Source organism: Berghia stephanieae, chromosome 13 (genome assembly GCF_034508935.2).
Source record: "Berghia stephanieae isolate SIO BIC M18660-M18661 chromosome 13, UCSD_Bste_1.3, whole genome shotgun sequence".
In the NCBI taxonomy this organism is placed as follows: domain Eukaryota; kingdom Metazoa; phylum Mollusca; class Gastropoda; order Nudibranchia; family Aeolidiidae; genus Berghia; species Berghia stephanieae.
Genome location: NC_088372.1, coordinates 34,286,678 through 34,304,177, shown reverse-complemented (window position 1 = coordinate 34,304,177; position 17,500 = coordinate 34,286,678). Strand labels below are relative to the sequence as shown.

The window sequence follows — 17,500 nt, the reverse complement described above, 5'->3', positions numbered from 1 at the left end:
TTCTCTCTCTCTCTCATCTCTCTCTCCCTCTCTCTCTCCCCCTCTCTCTCTCTCCTCTCTCTCTCTCTCTCTCTCTCTCTCTTTTATATATATATATATATATATATATATATATATATATATATATATATATATATATATATATAAGTATCAATCCACTATTAAGGTGACCACTGTGAAATGCACCAATTGGAGGACCAAGCATATGTCTTGTTCAAATTGATTAAACTGTTCAATCTTTGTTCAAATGAGTATAGTTTGATTCCCTACAATGATTTATGAACACAATTCTGATGCTTGATGATCACAATGGTATATAGAAAATTACTCGGTCCCCCAAATGTTTTACTAAGTGTTTCTGTAGCTTTAAGGAGACATTTGGTAAAAACATGTTTTTAGGGAGACCACATTAAAAAACCCTTTTAGGGAGCCCAGTATATGTTTATATATGTGTATACCTAAGAGTGCATTTTCAAGTGAGCTACCACCAAATTGTCTAAAATAAAGTAAGTCCTTAAGATTAAGAGCTTCATGGCCATAGTGTCGAAGCTTATCCCAGTGTGCGTAGAGTGAAGTGGCCGAGCAACGCATTTACTAACTCCTGGGAAGGTCCATCCCTCAGAAGGGGCGCTCAGGGAAATAACCTGGGACTCAAACACGGCAAAAAATATTCCCAGTTGCTCCGTGCGCCATTGTTTTTGTAGTCCCCGACCCCTTTAGAAACCTGACGACCCAGGTTAAGATCATAGATAGAAGGGACCAGGCAGAGGAGTTTATTTGTTGTTGTTGTATACCACTGAATGGACTTGGTTTGTTTTGTTTTGTTTTTAAGGGTTTTACGGCGCTTGCAACACATTAAGGTCATATCAGCGCCAGTAAAAAGGAAGAAAATGGGATAATAAAAAGTTCTGGAACTACAATTAGAGCACCCAAGAAAAAGTAAGGCAAAGGGGATTTGTTTCAAATAGGAAACAGTAGATTCCAAGAGCCCACTATCAAAGTACTTAGTTTGAGATCACCTAAACGTCTCATTCAGACACAAGCACAGGTCCCAACAAAGAGGGATACACTCAAATGTTTACAAAGCATAAATAATATGTAAACAAAACAATAAAGAGCATAACAGACAGATGATTTACAAGGGAAAAATATAATCTCCCAAAACTCGAACTATACATTTGACTGTTTCCCTCCCAGCCAGGTCCTGGACAAAACCAAGTAATCCCATCCCGAGACAAAGACAGAAAACAAGTTGGAAAACAGACATAGGGGGATAGAAGACGCAACGAGTACGTCCCTGCCCATTATGGGAAGTCGGGAACCCCACCCAGTGAATGGAGTTGGATGGATAGGACAGCAGATCTGATGGACACAATGAACGGCTTCAATCAACATCTCATTCACTTTAACTTGCACAATGCTTGCTTTGGTTTCGTGGTAGACAGTTCGTCTGACGCCCGAGTTGCCAGGGTTCGAATCCATATTTGTGGCGATGCAGAGTCATTGTAAAAGTCTCATTTACAGTCTCACTTGTGTTAATTGGAGTACGTTACTGAATTGTAACAACGTTGTTCGTGTCCATATAAATGTACTACCAGCTGCACGTTGAGCTCATTGTGGGTTTTATGATACATCAAGCTCGTGTAAAATTACATTTACATTTGACCGAAAAATGATACATAACGATAGAAGTCTACAAATCATATTGCAGGTTTATTTCAGTTCCAAAAGCCATCACAAACATTCATCCACTGTATCACATAAGTCTTTGGTCACCAAATAAAAGCATGAAGTTTGCTATGTGTACAGTGCAACATAAAAGGATAGAAACAGTTTTACTGATAAAACCCTCAAATGATAACAAACCAATATGTTGTTGCTGGTAAGTTGCTTAATTGCATTTGTTAAAAAGCATAAACTGTGAAGCAAAAGTGTTGAAAATCGTTTGAATAAAGTTTAATGCAAAAAAAATAATTCTTAAGCACTTTATGCCGTTCTAAGCTGTCGTTGCTGCATTTTTTTTCATTATTAATTATTATTATTTTGATTAAGGATGAGGGGATAAAGAAAGAATGAAATTAAATGCACAGAGGTGTCATTTCTTGACAGTCACCTCTAAAGATTGCAACTCTTAAAATTATCATAAAAAGAATAGTGAAATTTTACATTAGGTATCTAGAAAATGCTGAACATAAAGCTACATTGGCCAATTAAGTTAGGGTTAGTAGAAAGACTTTTTATTCTGCCATATCTGATTCTTTCAGATAGTTCTACATAGCTGCCAACTTTTCAAAAATAAAATAAAGAACGCTCATTTTGCCCGGGATGAGGGGCGATGTGTGCCGAAGCCCCGCCCCCCCCCCCCCCCTTTCATCGAATCGCAACATATAAAAGTCAGCCTTTTTAATTACTATTACTAACACTAACAAGTTTGAGATGACAGAGGCTAGTCCAAATGTTGCTCAATTATCGGGTTTAGTACCAGCACATTTGAATCGTTAAAATGACACTTTCCACAATGATTGTTGTTTTGTTTTTAAGGGTTTTACGGCGCTTGCAACACATTTAGGTTATATCAGCGCCAGTAAAAAGGAAGAAAATTGGATAGTAAAAAGTTCTAGAATTACAGTTGAAGCATCCAAGAGAAAGTAAGACATAGGGGAACTGGGAACAAATAGGGATCAGATGTAGATTCCAAGAGCGTATCACCAATGTACTTAGTTTGAGATCACCTATAAGTCTTATCCGGACACAAGAACAAAATCCAACAAAGAGGAACACACTCAAATGCTTACATTATACATTAAAAAATAACAAATATAGTAATAATACATAACAGAGAGATGATTTACAAGGAAAAAAATATCATCTCCCAAAACAATAAATATGCATTTGACTGCTTCCCTCCCAGCTAGGACTCCGGCGAGGGCCAGGAAAAAAACAAGTAATCTCATTCCAAGACAAAGACTGAAAGCATGTTGGAAAACAGATATAAGGGGATAGCAGACACAGTGTGTACCTCCCTGCCCGCTATGGGAGCTTTCCACAATGAGATCAAAATTCAGAACGGACAATATAAAGAAAGAATTCAACTGCCTCAACTTTGATAAGGACCAATACACAAGAAGCACAATTGTAAAATAAATGAAATAACTTAAGATGGTTAGAAATGCATAACTACCAACCTGGTACATCACTTGAGAGGGCGTTTTGGGGTAAAAATTAGGTGAGTTCAGATAAAAAGTAGACGATTGCATATATGTTTTCTTTCATGCAACATAATGGTCTTTAAGTAGTATACTATAATAGTAGTTATAGTAAAATGCACCTCTAAATATTAGAGAATTCCTACTTCTTTACTTTGACAAGATAAACACACCTAAAAATGGAGTATACTTATTTTTCTTGAACCTAAACCGTTACAAAAGCTTGCTTGAAAAAAAAAAAATTAAAATCAGATGAAGATGTTTTTAAAGGGATTAAATTTATATATTTCATAAATTAATAAAGGGAAATAATCATTGTCATCTTTAATCAATATAAGCAATTGATTTTCTTATTGAATACCTTCCAATCAAAAAGGTGGATTTAATTTTATTCTTAATTAAAATAATATTTGTAACAAATAGTGAAAGTAATAATAATAATAATGCTGAAAACTTATATAGCGCTATAACTCCGAGACACCAGACTCTAAGCGCTTAAATTACAAATTACTTTGGCTGAAACATACTCATTCACACACACAAGCACACACACACACATACACACACACAACACAACACACAACACAAACAGAGTCGCACCTACGCTTCATAAATACTAGTCTGGCAGCGCTGTTTTGGACAATCTGAAGACGTTTCAGATTGTATTGCGAAACGCCAAACAACAGAGCATTACAATAATCCAATTTCGATAGTACGAGGGACACAACCAGGTGCTTGGTCACATCCTCAGATATGAAAAGTATCAATACTGTCTTAGAATATTCAAAGTATATCGAGGCTAACATCCATATCCTATGCAAATCTCCAATACATTATGAAAGGTTTGAGTAAAATACAGGCGTCATATAAACGAATGGAACTTTTTTAATTGTTGAAAATCATTTATGATAGAGGCATAATTCAAATTAAAGAGCTACACAAATGGAGATTATGCTCTCACTGGACACCAAAAATAATGATAATAATAATAACAACAATAGTAGTAGTAGTAATAGTAATAATAATGGATCAATAATAATAATTCATTAGGCTCACATGGCTTTTTTACCACAAATTAGTCAAAAATTACAAAATACGGATTTTGAACTAAAAATAAGCACTTACGGACTCAGGAAGTCAAATACGGAACAAATCCGTTTTTAACAGAACGGTTGGCAGCTATGGTTCTACAAAGCATTTGTCTCTCAAGCTGAGCAAATGAATGTTCATATAATATAAAAAAGGATATTGCAATGATGAACAGATTGTACTATATAAAGATAAAACGTTTTTGTAAACCCCCAAAATATGTCAATAACACTATACAATACAATGAATGTAATACAAATCAAATTCATGATTGTCATTACACCGATTGAAACGCTCTTTCCCTTCTATATTTATTTCTTTCATTAAAAATCTTTGTCTTCACCAAACTAATTAGTGTACCTTCAGGGATTCCTTTTTGTGAAAATACCCTGTGGTGTTTTAAGAACAGAATAATTTCAGACTTTCTAGGTAATGATCCCCTTGAACCATGTGCTGAAACATCTTCGACAAAGTTTTTAAAATATGACTTGACTCTATCTGTATCCTCATCTGACCATGACATGTATCTCCGATTTTTGCTTGAATTCCTCTTGGGTTCAGTTTGTTTTGAAGAACACGTAAGCTGATTTGGCACTCCTGCTTCACCATCAAATATTTCTTCTTGATTTGCAGCTGTTACTATGGATGTTCCAAAATTTGCATTTGAGTCTCTATTCACTACAGAGTCATTTGTTTCAATGTTACAATTTCCTTCCCCAGTGACCGATGCTGAGTTATCAATTTGACCCAAAAAATGACCAACTTCTGTTATTTCTCGTATTGCAAGTGGACACTGATAAATGTTTTGATTGATTGATTCACTGTGTCCCATATGTCGATAGAAGACATCTCTCTCGTGTTGTGGGACATCAAGTAAGGCAAATAATGTCGAAGCTCGGTGCCTGAATTTATCAGCTATTAACAACTGGGGTTTCTCTAAATCCTTTACTAAGGAAGTGACATATTTGATGGCAATGTAACCACTTACATGATCTTTGGATATTCCTGTATTTGGAAAAAGAAATGGGTTGTCTGAAATATCAACAGCTTTACGCTCCTGTGCAAGTTTCCTTAAAGGCTGAATTGTGTCATTGGGTATCAACACAGGGACTAACATCTTGCTTCCCTTTCCAGACTGATAGGCCAGCTTATACTTCTCAAGTAACGCTTTTTCCAGAGGATCAGTGACATGTTGTACAAGCTGGGGATCAACCCATACACCTGAATCTGCATCATTCCAGTCTTTTAACAACATCCTTGCGGGTTCTCCGCCTCTCCTCGCATTAAACATTGTAAGCCTAGCTACGATGACATTGCGAAGCCTAACAAACATATGTGAATCAAATAATTGATAATCATCCTCACAAATACGGACCATCTCTTCAGTAATAAATTGCCGTAGCTTCTTTATATCATTCTCTAATGGCATCTCTTTGGGTTTTCTCAAATTTGTTCTCTTTGCTTCACATTGAACTCTGGCTGTAAAAAAAATACTATCCCAATTATAATCCAGGACAGCTTTGAACAAATCTATCTCTGCGGATTCTTCCATTTTGTTTTGCATTATATATTCCCCTTTTAAGAAATTAATTAACTTTTTCAATATAAATCCAATTGAAAGCTTCAAGCCTGCTTTCAATGTCCCATCCTCTTTCAAAGTCATTTCAGAAATGGTTTGCGATATTTCATTAAAGTTACAACGCTTCACCACGTCCTCTCCAGAGAAAGAAGGTTGATTTGTTCTCTTCCTAGTTTTTAAAATCAAATTTCCTAAGATGCGTAAATCACTCATTATAACTTTTCTCTCCTTCTTTGAACTTTTACTCCACAATTTTGTTCCTAACAATACTATAGCTTTGTCTGATCGACACAAATTTCCCACTTCATCATTCCGAAATTTGTCAAGAATATTCTCCTTTATTTCTTTACTTGCATTGGGAGCCACGGGATAAAATTTTACAACCCCAGTACACAGAGCATGCTCAGTACTACATTTCTTTTTGTGTTCATAAACCCTTCGTCCAGAGTAAAACCCCTTACAGCCAGCACACATAACAACTTCATGTGACCCTTGTGCTCTCTCACGCATAACTATTGAATTGTTTCTAGTGTTTGAATAAAAAATGCCCTTTTTCTTGAGATTCTCCATTGTTCTATCCCTTTCCTTTACAGGCTGTTTCATGGCCTCTGTAACTTCTGTCTCATCTTTGTGTTTCCTCATCAATTGCCTTGAGAGTTTTGTTTGCAACTGTCCACAGTATGGACAGGGTCTCCTTGGCTTTTTGTATTTCTCTGGAAAAAAAAGAAGAAAATAAAGCACTTCATGCTATGAACTATGAAAATAAATCAATAGACAGATCGTATGCACATCAGCTACATGACAGCGATAGAGAGGAATAGCATTCCAAATATTTAAGGCCTGGACAAGTAACTGTCATAATTCCTTCTTGTTATATACTTTTCTACCATCTATTCCTTTGGAAGAGGTATGTTAGATTTGTGGAGACCTCTGCCACATAACAAATCCAGTGAAAAGACGCCATATTTTTGTTTTGAAATAGAAATAAATAGATCAATCCACCCACTTCACTGGGTTCAGGGTTCCCTCTTCATTATAATCAAAATATGAACATAAATCGGAATAGTAACACATTGAAGTCTCATCTGAATACATAGATTGTCCTTTGTTGTTTCAGCGAAAAATCAGACAGAATGTCAAAAGAATTTTAGGTTTTTCCCCAACCACCCCTTGGAGGTATCAGTATCAGCGGAATGGTAAGCGTCATGTTTTTTACGTTGAGCAACAAAATTTACTCCAAATGCTTCACTCGACCCAGGCGGAAAAGCAATCAAGAATAGACCCAAGTCCTATCCAAAGACTAACATTTCATTTAAGTTTATTGTAGGCCCTTGGCCAATCGACAAAATTCAATTCACATAAATTATTTACAACAATCAGAAATTAATTATATCAATAATAGTAATAGAATGCAATGAAGGCAATATCATAATAATAATAATAATAATAATAATAATAATAATAATAATAATAATAATAATAATAATAATAATAATAATAATAATAATAGTAATAATAATAACAGTAGCGGCAATAAGTAACAATTAATATAGTAACAAAAGTAATAATAGACTATAGTTCATAGTCATAACAATGACTTTCTTTGTCATTGAGGGAGTGAGAAAACATCACCGGCTGGCAGAACAAACAGCCGACATCAATCAAACGTCCTCCAGACCGGTTGAGCATCGGCTTCATTAATTCCTTAAAGACTTCCCCCCAACTGCCTGAACGATGCTGATGCCCAGACAACTTAATCCTGATTTATATTTTGTGGGAATGAAATATGACATGTATATGCCGGAAATATTTCAATAACAAACACACTGTTCAGATAGAAAATATTTGAGTCTTGCCTTTGTTAATTGACACAGGTAAGTTAGGAAAATAAATGCTAGTAAAAACGATCAGCAAGTTCGTGAACACTGCTTCTCAACTCGAACATATGTTTTCATCAAATCTACACACATCATGTTGTGAGCTGAATTTTAATGATCTCAGTTGTCATTGAAAGGAAACCCAAGAATTTTAGAATAAAGAAAAATATTGAACCTGGAAGTCAAAAGGGTTTGTAGCACAGCAGACATTATCAAAGTATAATTTTAGTACCGACAAATTAAAAAGAAAATGTGCTTTTCTTTAAATGCTCCCAATCATCATATACTGTTTAGGTTGCAAGATTAATAAAAATGTTATCTACTCTGATTCTCGTTAAGTTTCCAGCTGGTCTGTGAAAAAAAGCCTTAAGCATCATAGGTGGAAGTTTTCTTTTAAAAGGAATGGGTAAATTAAAATTGATCCCACAAATATCAAAGGAGAAGAATGACAAAAAAATGACTCACCATTGCACGTAACACGTTGGTTTGCAAGTGTATAGCATTCGGGTTGAACCTGGGTCCCAGACTGGCAACGAGGTTCAGTCTGTGATAGTTGTGGATGAGGCTCTGACTGAGTTGGGGAATGAGCACTAGGTTCCAAAGACAATGATGTACTCAGCATTGGGTACCTCACAGAGTACGTAGAGGAATCAGACTCGGAGTCAGCAACAAAATCGGGACCCTGTATATTTTGTGGAAAAGATGACAGATCAATCAATTTATTCATGTTGACAATAAACATGAAGAGCCATTGTTTAATAATCCAACTAAACAATTAGCTGGTTAATAATGCAAGTATAATAAAAAAGAGTTGAGAAAGGCAGACACATTGTCTAAGTATTTAATATGTTCAACTGTGCTTGGATAAATATAGATACACCAACCAGGGTTTCAGTAAACCGTTTTTTAACCAACTCTTTAAATCCTACACCAGGACCAACAACTACAAAACAATTTTTTATATCACTACGATTCTGGACATATAAACGGTTGTCATTGCAACAATATGAACTTCCTAACCTTGCAACTGCAATATAGTTAACAAAAAAAGTTGATAAACATTACGATGCAAGAGAATTTGGACAAAATGCGAGATCAAAAGTATAATCCCAACAGAAGCTATTTTAATTTTTCCTGGAAACGCATCATTTTCACATTTTGTCAAATAAAAAACAAACGACTTCAAATGTGAATGGCTCATCAATGAATATCACTTCAAAATATAACGAGGAAGGTTTAAAATAGTGTTATTGTTGGCGAAGTCCACTGCAAAGAAAAATTTTTAACAACAAAAAACTAGGAGATCTCACTGGTGTAAAACAGTGTTGTCCTTGTCCTGAAATATTGTATTGCGCCTAACAGACTGCAGGTCTCATCTTTTGTGGCAAATGTGTTTTGTCCACCACAAAATATGTTGATGTGAAGCATTTTGAGCATGGTGCCAACTGTGGATAAACGCTATACAAATGTTATGATTTTATTTTAATGTACATACTTACCACAAATGAATCATGTGATATGGAACTTTGTTCTGCATCACTTTCAGGCTCTGAGTTGGAGTCTATATAGAAAATAAAAACAACAAAAAAAAAAGCTGAAGACTATCATGTGCAAGTTTTTCTCTAAACTCTTAAACAAAAAATCATGCCACCTTGTGCTGTAAAAGGATTTTTTAAAAATTATTTACCTTATGACTATTGTCCTTTGGAAAAAAAAGAAAATTAAGTCCGAAACCTTCTGGCTATTTTCTTTTAAATTTCAAGAACGTCAGAGTTGGCAAGGGAGGACGGAAATATAATTCCAGAAACCAATCTGTCTATAATCATATCCATATGATAGTTTTTCGTTCAAGATTCAGGTACAGTCCACTTAGGATAATCGCAATACCTTGGGATCATCGAAAATGTTGGGATTAACCGAAATTCAGTTTCCTGTCCACTATTTCAACATTTTACACATTTATTGTCAACTCAAACCAGTAAATAATATTCTTAGTCCACCACATACAGAGCAATTTGATTGAAACAAAAACCATATGGCAGCCCCGTGTAGATTTGTCAACCAAAAGCAGCTATGAAGCAAGCCGATATCTTATTCAGATTGGAAGAAGTTTCAATCTTTTTTCTCAACAATTCAACATTTGTCAGAGTTAAAGAGATTAGCCTTAATGAGAGACAATAAGCTCTCACCAAACTCGTTGGTCACAATGCACAGTTGTTAATCCTAAAACAAAGGATATCGCTCAGTCTCTCTTTATAACTGTCATTTATAACCTGTTGTCAAGATTATGACCAGCCCCACCCCTCTTCTATTTAATGGCCACCGATGACGTCACAAACCCATACTGCAGAGCCCCGCCCTCTTTCGACTCTAACAGAGTGGTGACACACTACTGTAGCATTAAATCCTGCTCACTCTCGATTCTTCAACCTGTCACGATTTCATCCATGATGAAATTTAATCATGATATATGTCACAGTAAAGGTTGTTCACAATTATCTTATTAAATTTTATTTTATTAAGAACTGAATTCATCTCACTCCAGTTATATTTCGGTAGGCTTAGATAAACTTTACCTTCTAATATTAGATCGTCTTTCCTTTTATAGCCTTCCCTCGAATTAATTTCTAATTAGTGAATACTTTTCGTTCTACATTCTGTCACGTAGCCACTTATTATAAAAGCTGATAGGTCTAACATTCGACACTCACTTTCTCTCCACAATCTATGCCGGACGGCCAGTCGCTCTATTCCTACATATATATTGTAAGATTTTTATCTTTTGGGACTTTGTAGATATTATATCTACACCATTAAGACGCCGGAGCTTTTAACTTTGATTGTATAATCTTCAAGGATCAAACCCAAGCCCGCTGTACTACACTATAACCTCTTACCAATTGCCTGGAAGTGGAATTTTACGAGTCCAATCCCGTTATCAGAGGAATAGATCATCCAAGCCCATCAACTGCCTGGAAACGTAAACTTATGAACCTGAGATATTATCATAATTTACGTAAAATATTCATATCTCTATTTGTAACTGCCACGATCACTGTTTATCTCTTTAAATTAAATTTCATCATTATTTTTATTTCATTGTAAACTAATCGTTAATTGTTTTTCATTTATAGTAACTAGTAAATTCTGGGGCCTCATTCTACATATATCTTTATGCATAGTCGAGTAGCTCTTTACTCACTTGAGACCATGACAATATACTGTTTGATTTCTTGAATTTACCACTTTTTAAAAAACCGAAGTTTGTTGCAATTAACCAGTGACTTTTATATAGAATTATTTCCATTGCTTAGGAAATATTGTGATTAACCGAAAGTTGCGATTAAACGAGTTGCAATTATCCGGAGTGGACTGTAATAGTATTACACATCATGACTCAAAAAAAAAAGAAAAAAAAGCAAACTATGTGTACCTAAATGTTATTCATTTCCTCATCAAATTACATTCTTACCATTAACATCATAGATCACATCAAAAGGGTTGTCTGGATTGACAGCAAGACATTTTTCAGGATTTTTAAAGCTCAAATCTCTCTGATCTGAAGTTACAAAAGAAATAGCATATTCTCAACATTAAACTATGATTTTGTGATGGCTGTAATATGGCATACTGTATGCATAAAGCAAGATGCAAAGACAGGTTTAAGTTTAAATTATTTTATATTCTTTTCAAAAATCCATTCTAGTTTTGCCAAAATAAAATAAACACGAGAAGTGTTGAGTTGGATAGCGCTAAAACTAAAAGTAGTAGTGGTAGTAGTAGTAGTAGTAAACGACAGATCTTACTCACTAGTGTGAATCTACAGTCTACAGAAGTTCCCGAATTATCTGACTCCACTTCCAAATGACTGACTGACAAGTGACAATCATCAATCGGTGTGTGTGTGATTGTGATGTCTACCCTATTGAAAATCTTAAATCAACAGTGATGTAATAAGAATGGCCAATAACTTACCATTTAAATTATCTCGGTGTCTCTTCAATGATGCCTCCAGCATCAATTTACCCCACGATGCCATAGACGTCTAGTTTGGAACTCAGCAAGTGACGAAAAAATACTTGCGCTATAGAGAGGACGTCCGTCGGCCACTCTCTTCGCAAGTCAGTAGTCAGTGGTTATCAGATAATCATTGGTTCTTGAAAAATATAGAAACACAGCGGTTCATTTAAAAAGACTCTTTTGTAGATCAAGATATAATGTTAGGTATTGCACTTTAAAATCTCTTCAGACATAGAACGGGTCAACTTGACGTCTAGACCAAATCATTTCGAAGATCGATATGGCAACAGCAACGCCTGGAATGGAGGATTTAAATGCGGCATCTGACGATTCTACTGCTATGACAGAAGATGCTCCATTTCACGACGTCGAGATGGCTTCAACTGGCATCAGGCATCAACATGCTACTCAATAATGGGTTTGATGAAGCGTTTGACTAAGAATTAAAGCTGATAACTGATAACCACCTACTACTGACTTGCGGAGTGAGTAAGTGAGTGCCGAGTGCCTCTTTATGCGCGAAATTGACTAAACATACGTTTCATGAAAAAAAGAGTTACTATGTTTGCTTGTCTCTTGTCACCAAGATAAAAATCCGGACCAAGATTCGATAAATCTGTTTCTAAAAATAGATTATAATTCGTATATCTTGTTCATTCCTCAGTTCATCAACTTTCACACAATTTTATATTAGGTTTTCATTACTATAAAAATCCATATAATGCTCTAGAATTTTAGAGAAAATTTCGGAAAGATATATTGCCTCACTATTGAAATATATCGATGAAAACACTGGTACCCTATTGTACTTTTTTCAGGCGGTCACCTTATTGACCAACGTGAAAATTTAGGCATAACTCTTCTTACTGTGGTGTTTAACAAATAACTTCAATACTATGATTTACAATTATATATCCTTGACGGTTGGGTTGACAACCTTAAACTAAAAATAGAAAAGTGAATGTGCTAGAGGTCAAATCAATAGGGGGACCGGATTTTGGTCTCCCTATTGGTAAAGTACTGTAAAATGAACTAATAGGGGTACCAAAAGTCTCCCTATCCGGTATTAATACATACATATATATATATATATATATATATATATATATATATATATATATATATATATATATATATATATATATATATATATATATTATCATTTCAATTCTAAATTCATTTGTCGGGGTCCGATGCATCCCAACATAATACCGTTTGTTTTTGTATTTAAAAAAAAACAAACATTTTTTTTTTGTTTTTTATTTTTCTTGGTTTGTTTTGTTTTTTTGTTTTTTTTTTGGTTTGTTTGTCTTTTGTTTTTATTTTGTTTGTTGTTGTTGTTGTTGTTTTTGTTTTGTTTGTTTGTTTTTTTGTTTTTTTTTTATGTTATGTTTTTTTTTGGGAGATGGGGGAGGGGGGGTCAATAGCTCAGTTGGTAGAGCACTCGCTTCCACCACAAAGGGACCGAGATTGATCCCGGGTGCAGTCGATATTTTTTTTATCTGACTCCCCCCCCCCACCCCACTCACACACACACACACACACACACAACAGAGACGCACAGTGTGGACTGTACACTGTACACCCCATGACTGCACGGTCCAACCAATCATTGCTGAAGATGATAACAAGAATTATCAATTAACCCTTCAAATGCCGTACTTGGAAAAACACGTAGATATCTAAAAAGTTGGCCACAGAAAATTTGTCCTTCAAATATCGATCGATTTAAATTACCCTCATCTTGGCCAAAAAAAAAAAAGAAAAAACCCCCCAAAAAAACTAAACAAACAAACTCTGCTAACCATGGACACTTTAATGAAGTTCTTGGGAGGTCCCATGTTTGAGAATTTTTGCCAAGATGAAACTCATTTAAATCTATCGATATTTGAAGGACGAGTTTTCTGTGACCAAATTTTTAAATAGTGTCTTTTCCAGAGTTAACTTTACGGGACTTACCTGGTTAATAATTGACAACCAATAGGGAATGAGATTAGCGGAAAAGTAGCGTCCTTGACTGGACGTCACCCATAGTCTGTGACGTCACCGGCGGAAAAGTTATTATAGAGAGAACGTCATGTTGGTTGTGCGCATGCGTCTCTCGTCCTCGCGGACAGACTATGGGTGACGTCCAATCAAGGGACGCTACTCTTCCGCTAATCTCATTCCCTATACTTACAGGATTAGACAGGTACAAGAGTACAACAACACCCCCCCCCCCTCCCCCACTCCCCCATCACCCCCCCCCCCCCCCCCATTAAATGGCTCAAAGCGCTTTACAAAGAATCCCTGACCAACAGCAACACGTAGCATTTACAACGAGACAGGACGCCTTTTAGGCGAATATTACATTTTTTTTTTCCGACAGAGATAACGCTGTTGACGGCCAGGTATTCATTTTACACATGAGTACGGTGAGAGAATTTGAGTAAAAGAGTCTATTTCAAGGACTCAACAATGCGCCGAGCGAGGCTCGAATCCTGGACCTTCTGATCCGAAAGCGAGTGTCATACCACAAGACCACATAGCCGCACCATAAAGTACTGCGATCTTTCAGAGCCAATAGGCCCATGGAGCTGGAGTTTATCCCGGTTTCTATAGCGTGAAACAGACAATGGCAATTGCTTGTTATCCTTTGGATAGGACGCAAAGTACTTTCCGCCATATCTTACAGGCCCAGCTACCCAGTCACTGCGGGTGGACAGGGGGGGGGGGGGGAGAGAGAGAGAGAGAGAGAGAGAGAGAGAGAGGAGAGAGAGAGAGAGAGAGAGAAATCTCGACTGTACCTGGGATCGATCAAGGTCCCGTTGATTGTGAAGCGAGTGCTCTACCAACTGAACTATCGGGACCCCCCCCCCCCCCCAAATACAGCAGCCATTGTCTGAAAACCTTGGACTTCTTTGAAATCTTCTTTGAAGTCCCAGGTTCTAGAGTTTTTGATAAGCCGAGGGTCATTCCAATCGATCGATGTTTTAAGGACAATATTTCTAGCCAAATTTTAAAAAAACAAAACAAAAAAAAAAAAAAACAAAGAAAAACAAACGTGCTTTTATTTTTATTAATTTATTTTTTTTTTTGAGCACGTCAAAGTAAGTACAATGCTAAATTCAAACAACACAAGTTTTTACCCTGCGTCTAAAAAAACCCCAAAGCTTAAGCTTTTATATAAAATAATATCCACTAAACGTGTTAAAAGTACTTTACAAGTGTTCCCTAGCCAACAACAGCACTTAACATGTAAGAGGAAATATGACGCCTTTTGGGCGATAACATTACAATATATTTTTTTTCTGACAGACACAACGACCAGATTCTAAATTTACACATGAGTACGATGAGAGAATGTGAGTAAAGAGCTTTTTCCAAGGACTCAACTATGCGCCGCTCAGAGCGGGACTCGAACCCAGGACATTCCGATGCGAATGCGAGCGTCCTACCAGAAGACAACATGTCGCAGACAAAATGGTATTAGTATTATGTCTAATTTCGTTACTGAAATCAAATTTATAGTCAAAGATACATTCGAGCTCGATTTCTTGGAACTTTGAACTTTGCCCGGGACACGCAAAGAGGAAATCGTGTGCAAAGATTTTTTAAATCAATTAATTAATTCATTAATTGATCAATTAATTAATTCATTCATTCATTAATTTGATAGAGCCTTTTTCAAGGAGACAACTATTCGACGCTTAGAGTGGGAATGAAACCCTGGACTCCTCGATCCGAAGATGAGTGTTATACCACCTGACCACATCGCCGTTTTGAGATGATTAATCTATAAAATGTTATGTTAATTTATCATAGTTCTTGCGTTCATTCATTTATCCATTGATATGATATGCCTATTCGGCCACCAATACATATATTAATTCAATCCTTTCATCATGTATTCGTCCGTTCCTGACACTTTGCATTCTTTCCGTGATCAGTCTTTGCGCAATGCCAGACCCTTATTCATCGTTTTCTATTTAAATCGTGTTTAAACCATAATAAGTCTTCATCGGTTCTTCTTAAGATGTCACAGAAGAAGTTTTTATCCTTCCGTTGACCTCTTTTAGGATCTAGATTTGAGAGTTTTACTGGGTGAACAAATACTTCTTCATTGCTCCATGCTTTCTCATATCGGGTTCTTTTAAACTCGCCAACTAAATAGTACCCACGTAGCCGATAGATGTTAGTGTCTGCCTGCGGAGTGATGCCAGCAAGCATTGTGGGGACGGAGAGTTCCTGGAAAACGTATTTGAAATAGGGAACAAAAAAACGGAAGTCGGCGGCCATATAAGACGGGATATAAAACAAATCGGCGTCCATATAAGCGACACAGTTGTCACAGCCGCTGGACATTTGCATGAGGTTTTCTAAAAACCATCTCACTCTTGTCCCAATTCTGGTATCGTTTTTGAGAGACTTGAGCAAGCGGATGGATTTTTGAATCGCGGGTTTCCCAGTTGGCTTATTCCAAGGATACCAGTCAACTCCGTGGTCATGTCCTCTAGTAAAGTTACTGTCTAAATTTACTATTCTGATGTCTGTTTGGAACCAGGGGAGATGAAATGGCTGGTTGTAAAGGTTCCAAGTATTCAATATGACGTCATCACTGAGATACAAGTACCCTTTAGCGTTATAGTAATTCATTTCAGTTGCTGCGACTGCGCAGTGGTGTCCGTGATAACCTTTGTCAATTTCCACATCGACAAAAGTTACTGGATTATCTTTGAATTTTCTCTGGTAATTTTTTTCAAAGAATTTGACACCAGATGCACAGTAAACAATATGTTTAAAATGGCGCCCAAATATAAACTCCAAATACTTAATTGAGGGCAATAAGTTGGGGAAATTGAAACTCACAACAAGAACAACATTATTAAAAATTTCAGGATGTTGTTTTGGAATCTCTCCAGAAAAATATGCTCCATTAATTGCACAAATATCTCGAAATACATTGGGTGGAAGAGTTTGTCCTTTAGGATCTGCCCTATGAAGAGATTTTCCTGAAGTAAAATAAATTACATTGCCAACATCGCTTACGTTTGATATAACTTTCTCTAAAGGCGTTACTTTGAACTTGTTCAACAGTCTTATCCAAATATTGATGGACTCCTCTATAATTATTTTCTGCTCATTGTCTATTAATTCTTTAACTAATCCAGAACTTACAGATATGCGCAAGCAATCAATAAAACTCGACTTTTCAGAACCCAATGGCCCGTCCACCAACGACTTTATTCTCTTCTCTTCTCCTCTTGCTATCACATCAGCTATGGATTTCTGAGCGTTACATGTTGGGCATTTATTTACTGCCGTTGAGTTGTGATCTGAATTTGACTTTAGTGGCACAAATCCGATAACACTTTCGGTCCCCCAGAGGATTCTCTGGACGAGAAGAGATAGCACAGCATTGGCTGATGACTCCACGTCTGTGCTGTTAGATTTTAATTTTAGGGACGCTAAAAGCACCCATGACAGATTCCGAGGAACAAGAACGTTCTGGAAGTCTAAGGCAGCCCAAGTTCCACGCATCACAAAAGGGAGGGGAGCGTTGTGGTCCATGTAGTTCTTGAAGTAGGGAATATGAAGTAGGGGGGGGGGTGGGGGGGGGGGGGGGCAAGGGAGATAGAGGAAGGGGATGTATTTGAATGGGGGGGGGGGGGGGGAGGGGTTGAAGATAGAAAAAGAAGATGTAAAAATGTAATTATAATCTCGGGTGTTTATATATATATATATATTAT

At 36.5% G+C, this 17,500-nt stretch overlaps 2 protein-coding genes across 2 annotated transcripts in view; both read right to left on the bottom strand.

The window, feature by feature from the left end:
- Positions 1 to 8,373, bottom strand: part of LOC144959286 (uncharacterized) — an 11,235-nt gene extending 2,862 nt beyond the window's left edge. Inside the window, exons 1-2 of the mRNA XM_078891828.1 lie at positions 8,217 to 8,373; positions 6,423 to 6,587 (exon numbers count right to left, since the gene is read on the bottom strand). Coding sequence (XP_078747954.1) covers positions 6,423 to 6,587; positions 8,217 to 8,373 — 322 coding nt within the window. The remainder of the gene's footprint in view (positions 1 to 6,422; positions 6,588 to 8,216) is intronic.
- Positions 8,374 to 14,813: 6,440 nt separating this feature from the next.
- Positions 14,814 to 17,500, bottom strand: part of LOC144958880 (uncharacterized) — a gene marked incomplete at its 5' end in the record, with an annotated part of 3,701 nt that continues 1,014 nt past the window's right edge. The window contains 1 exon segment of the mRNA XM_078891140.1: positions 14,814 to 17,327. Coding sequence (XP_078747266.1) covers positions 15,726 to 17,327 — 1,602 coding nt within the window.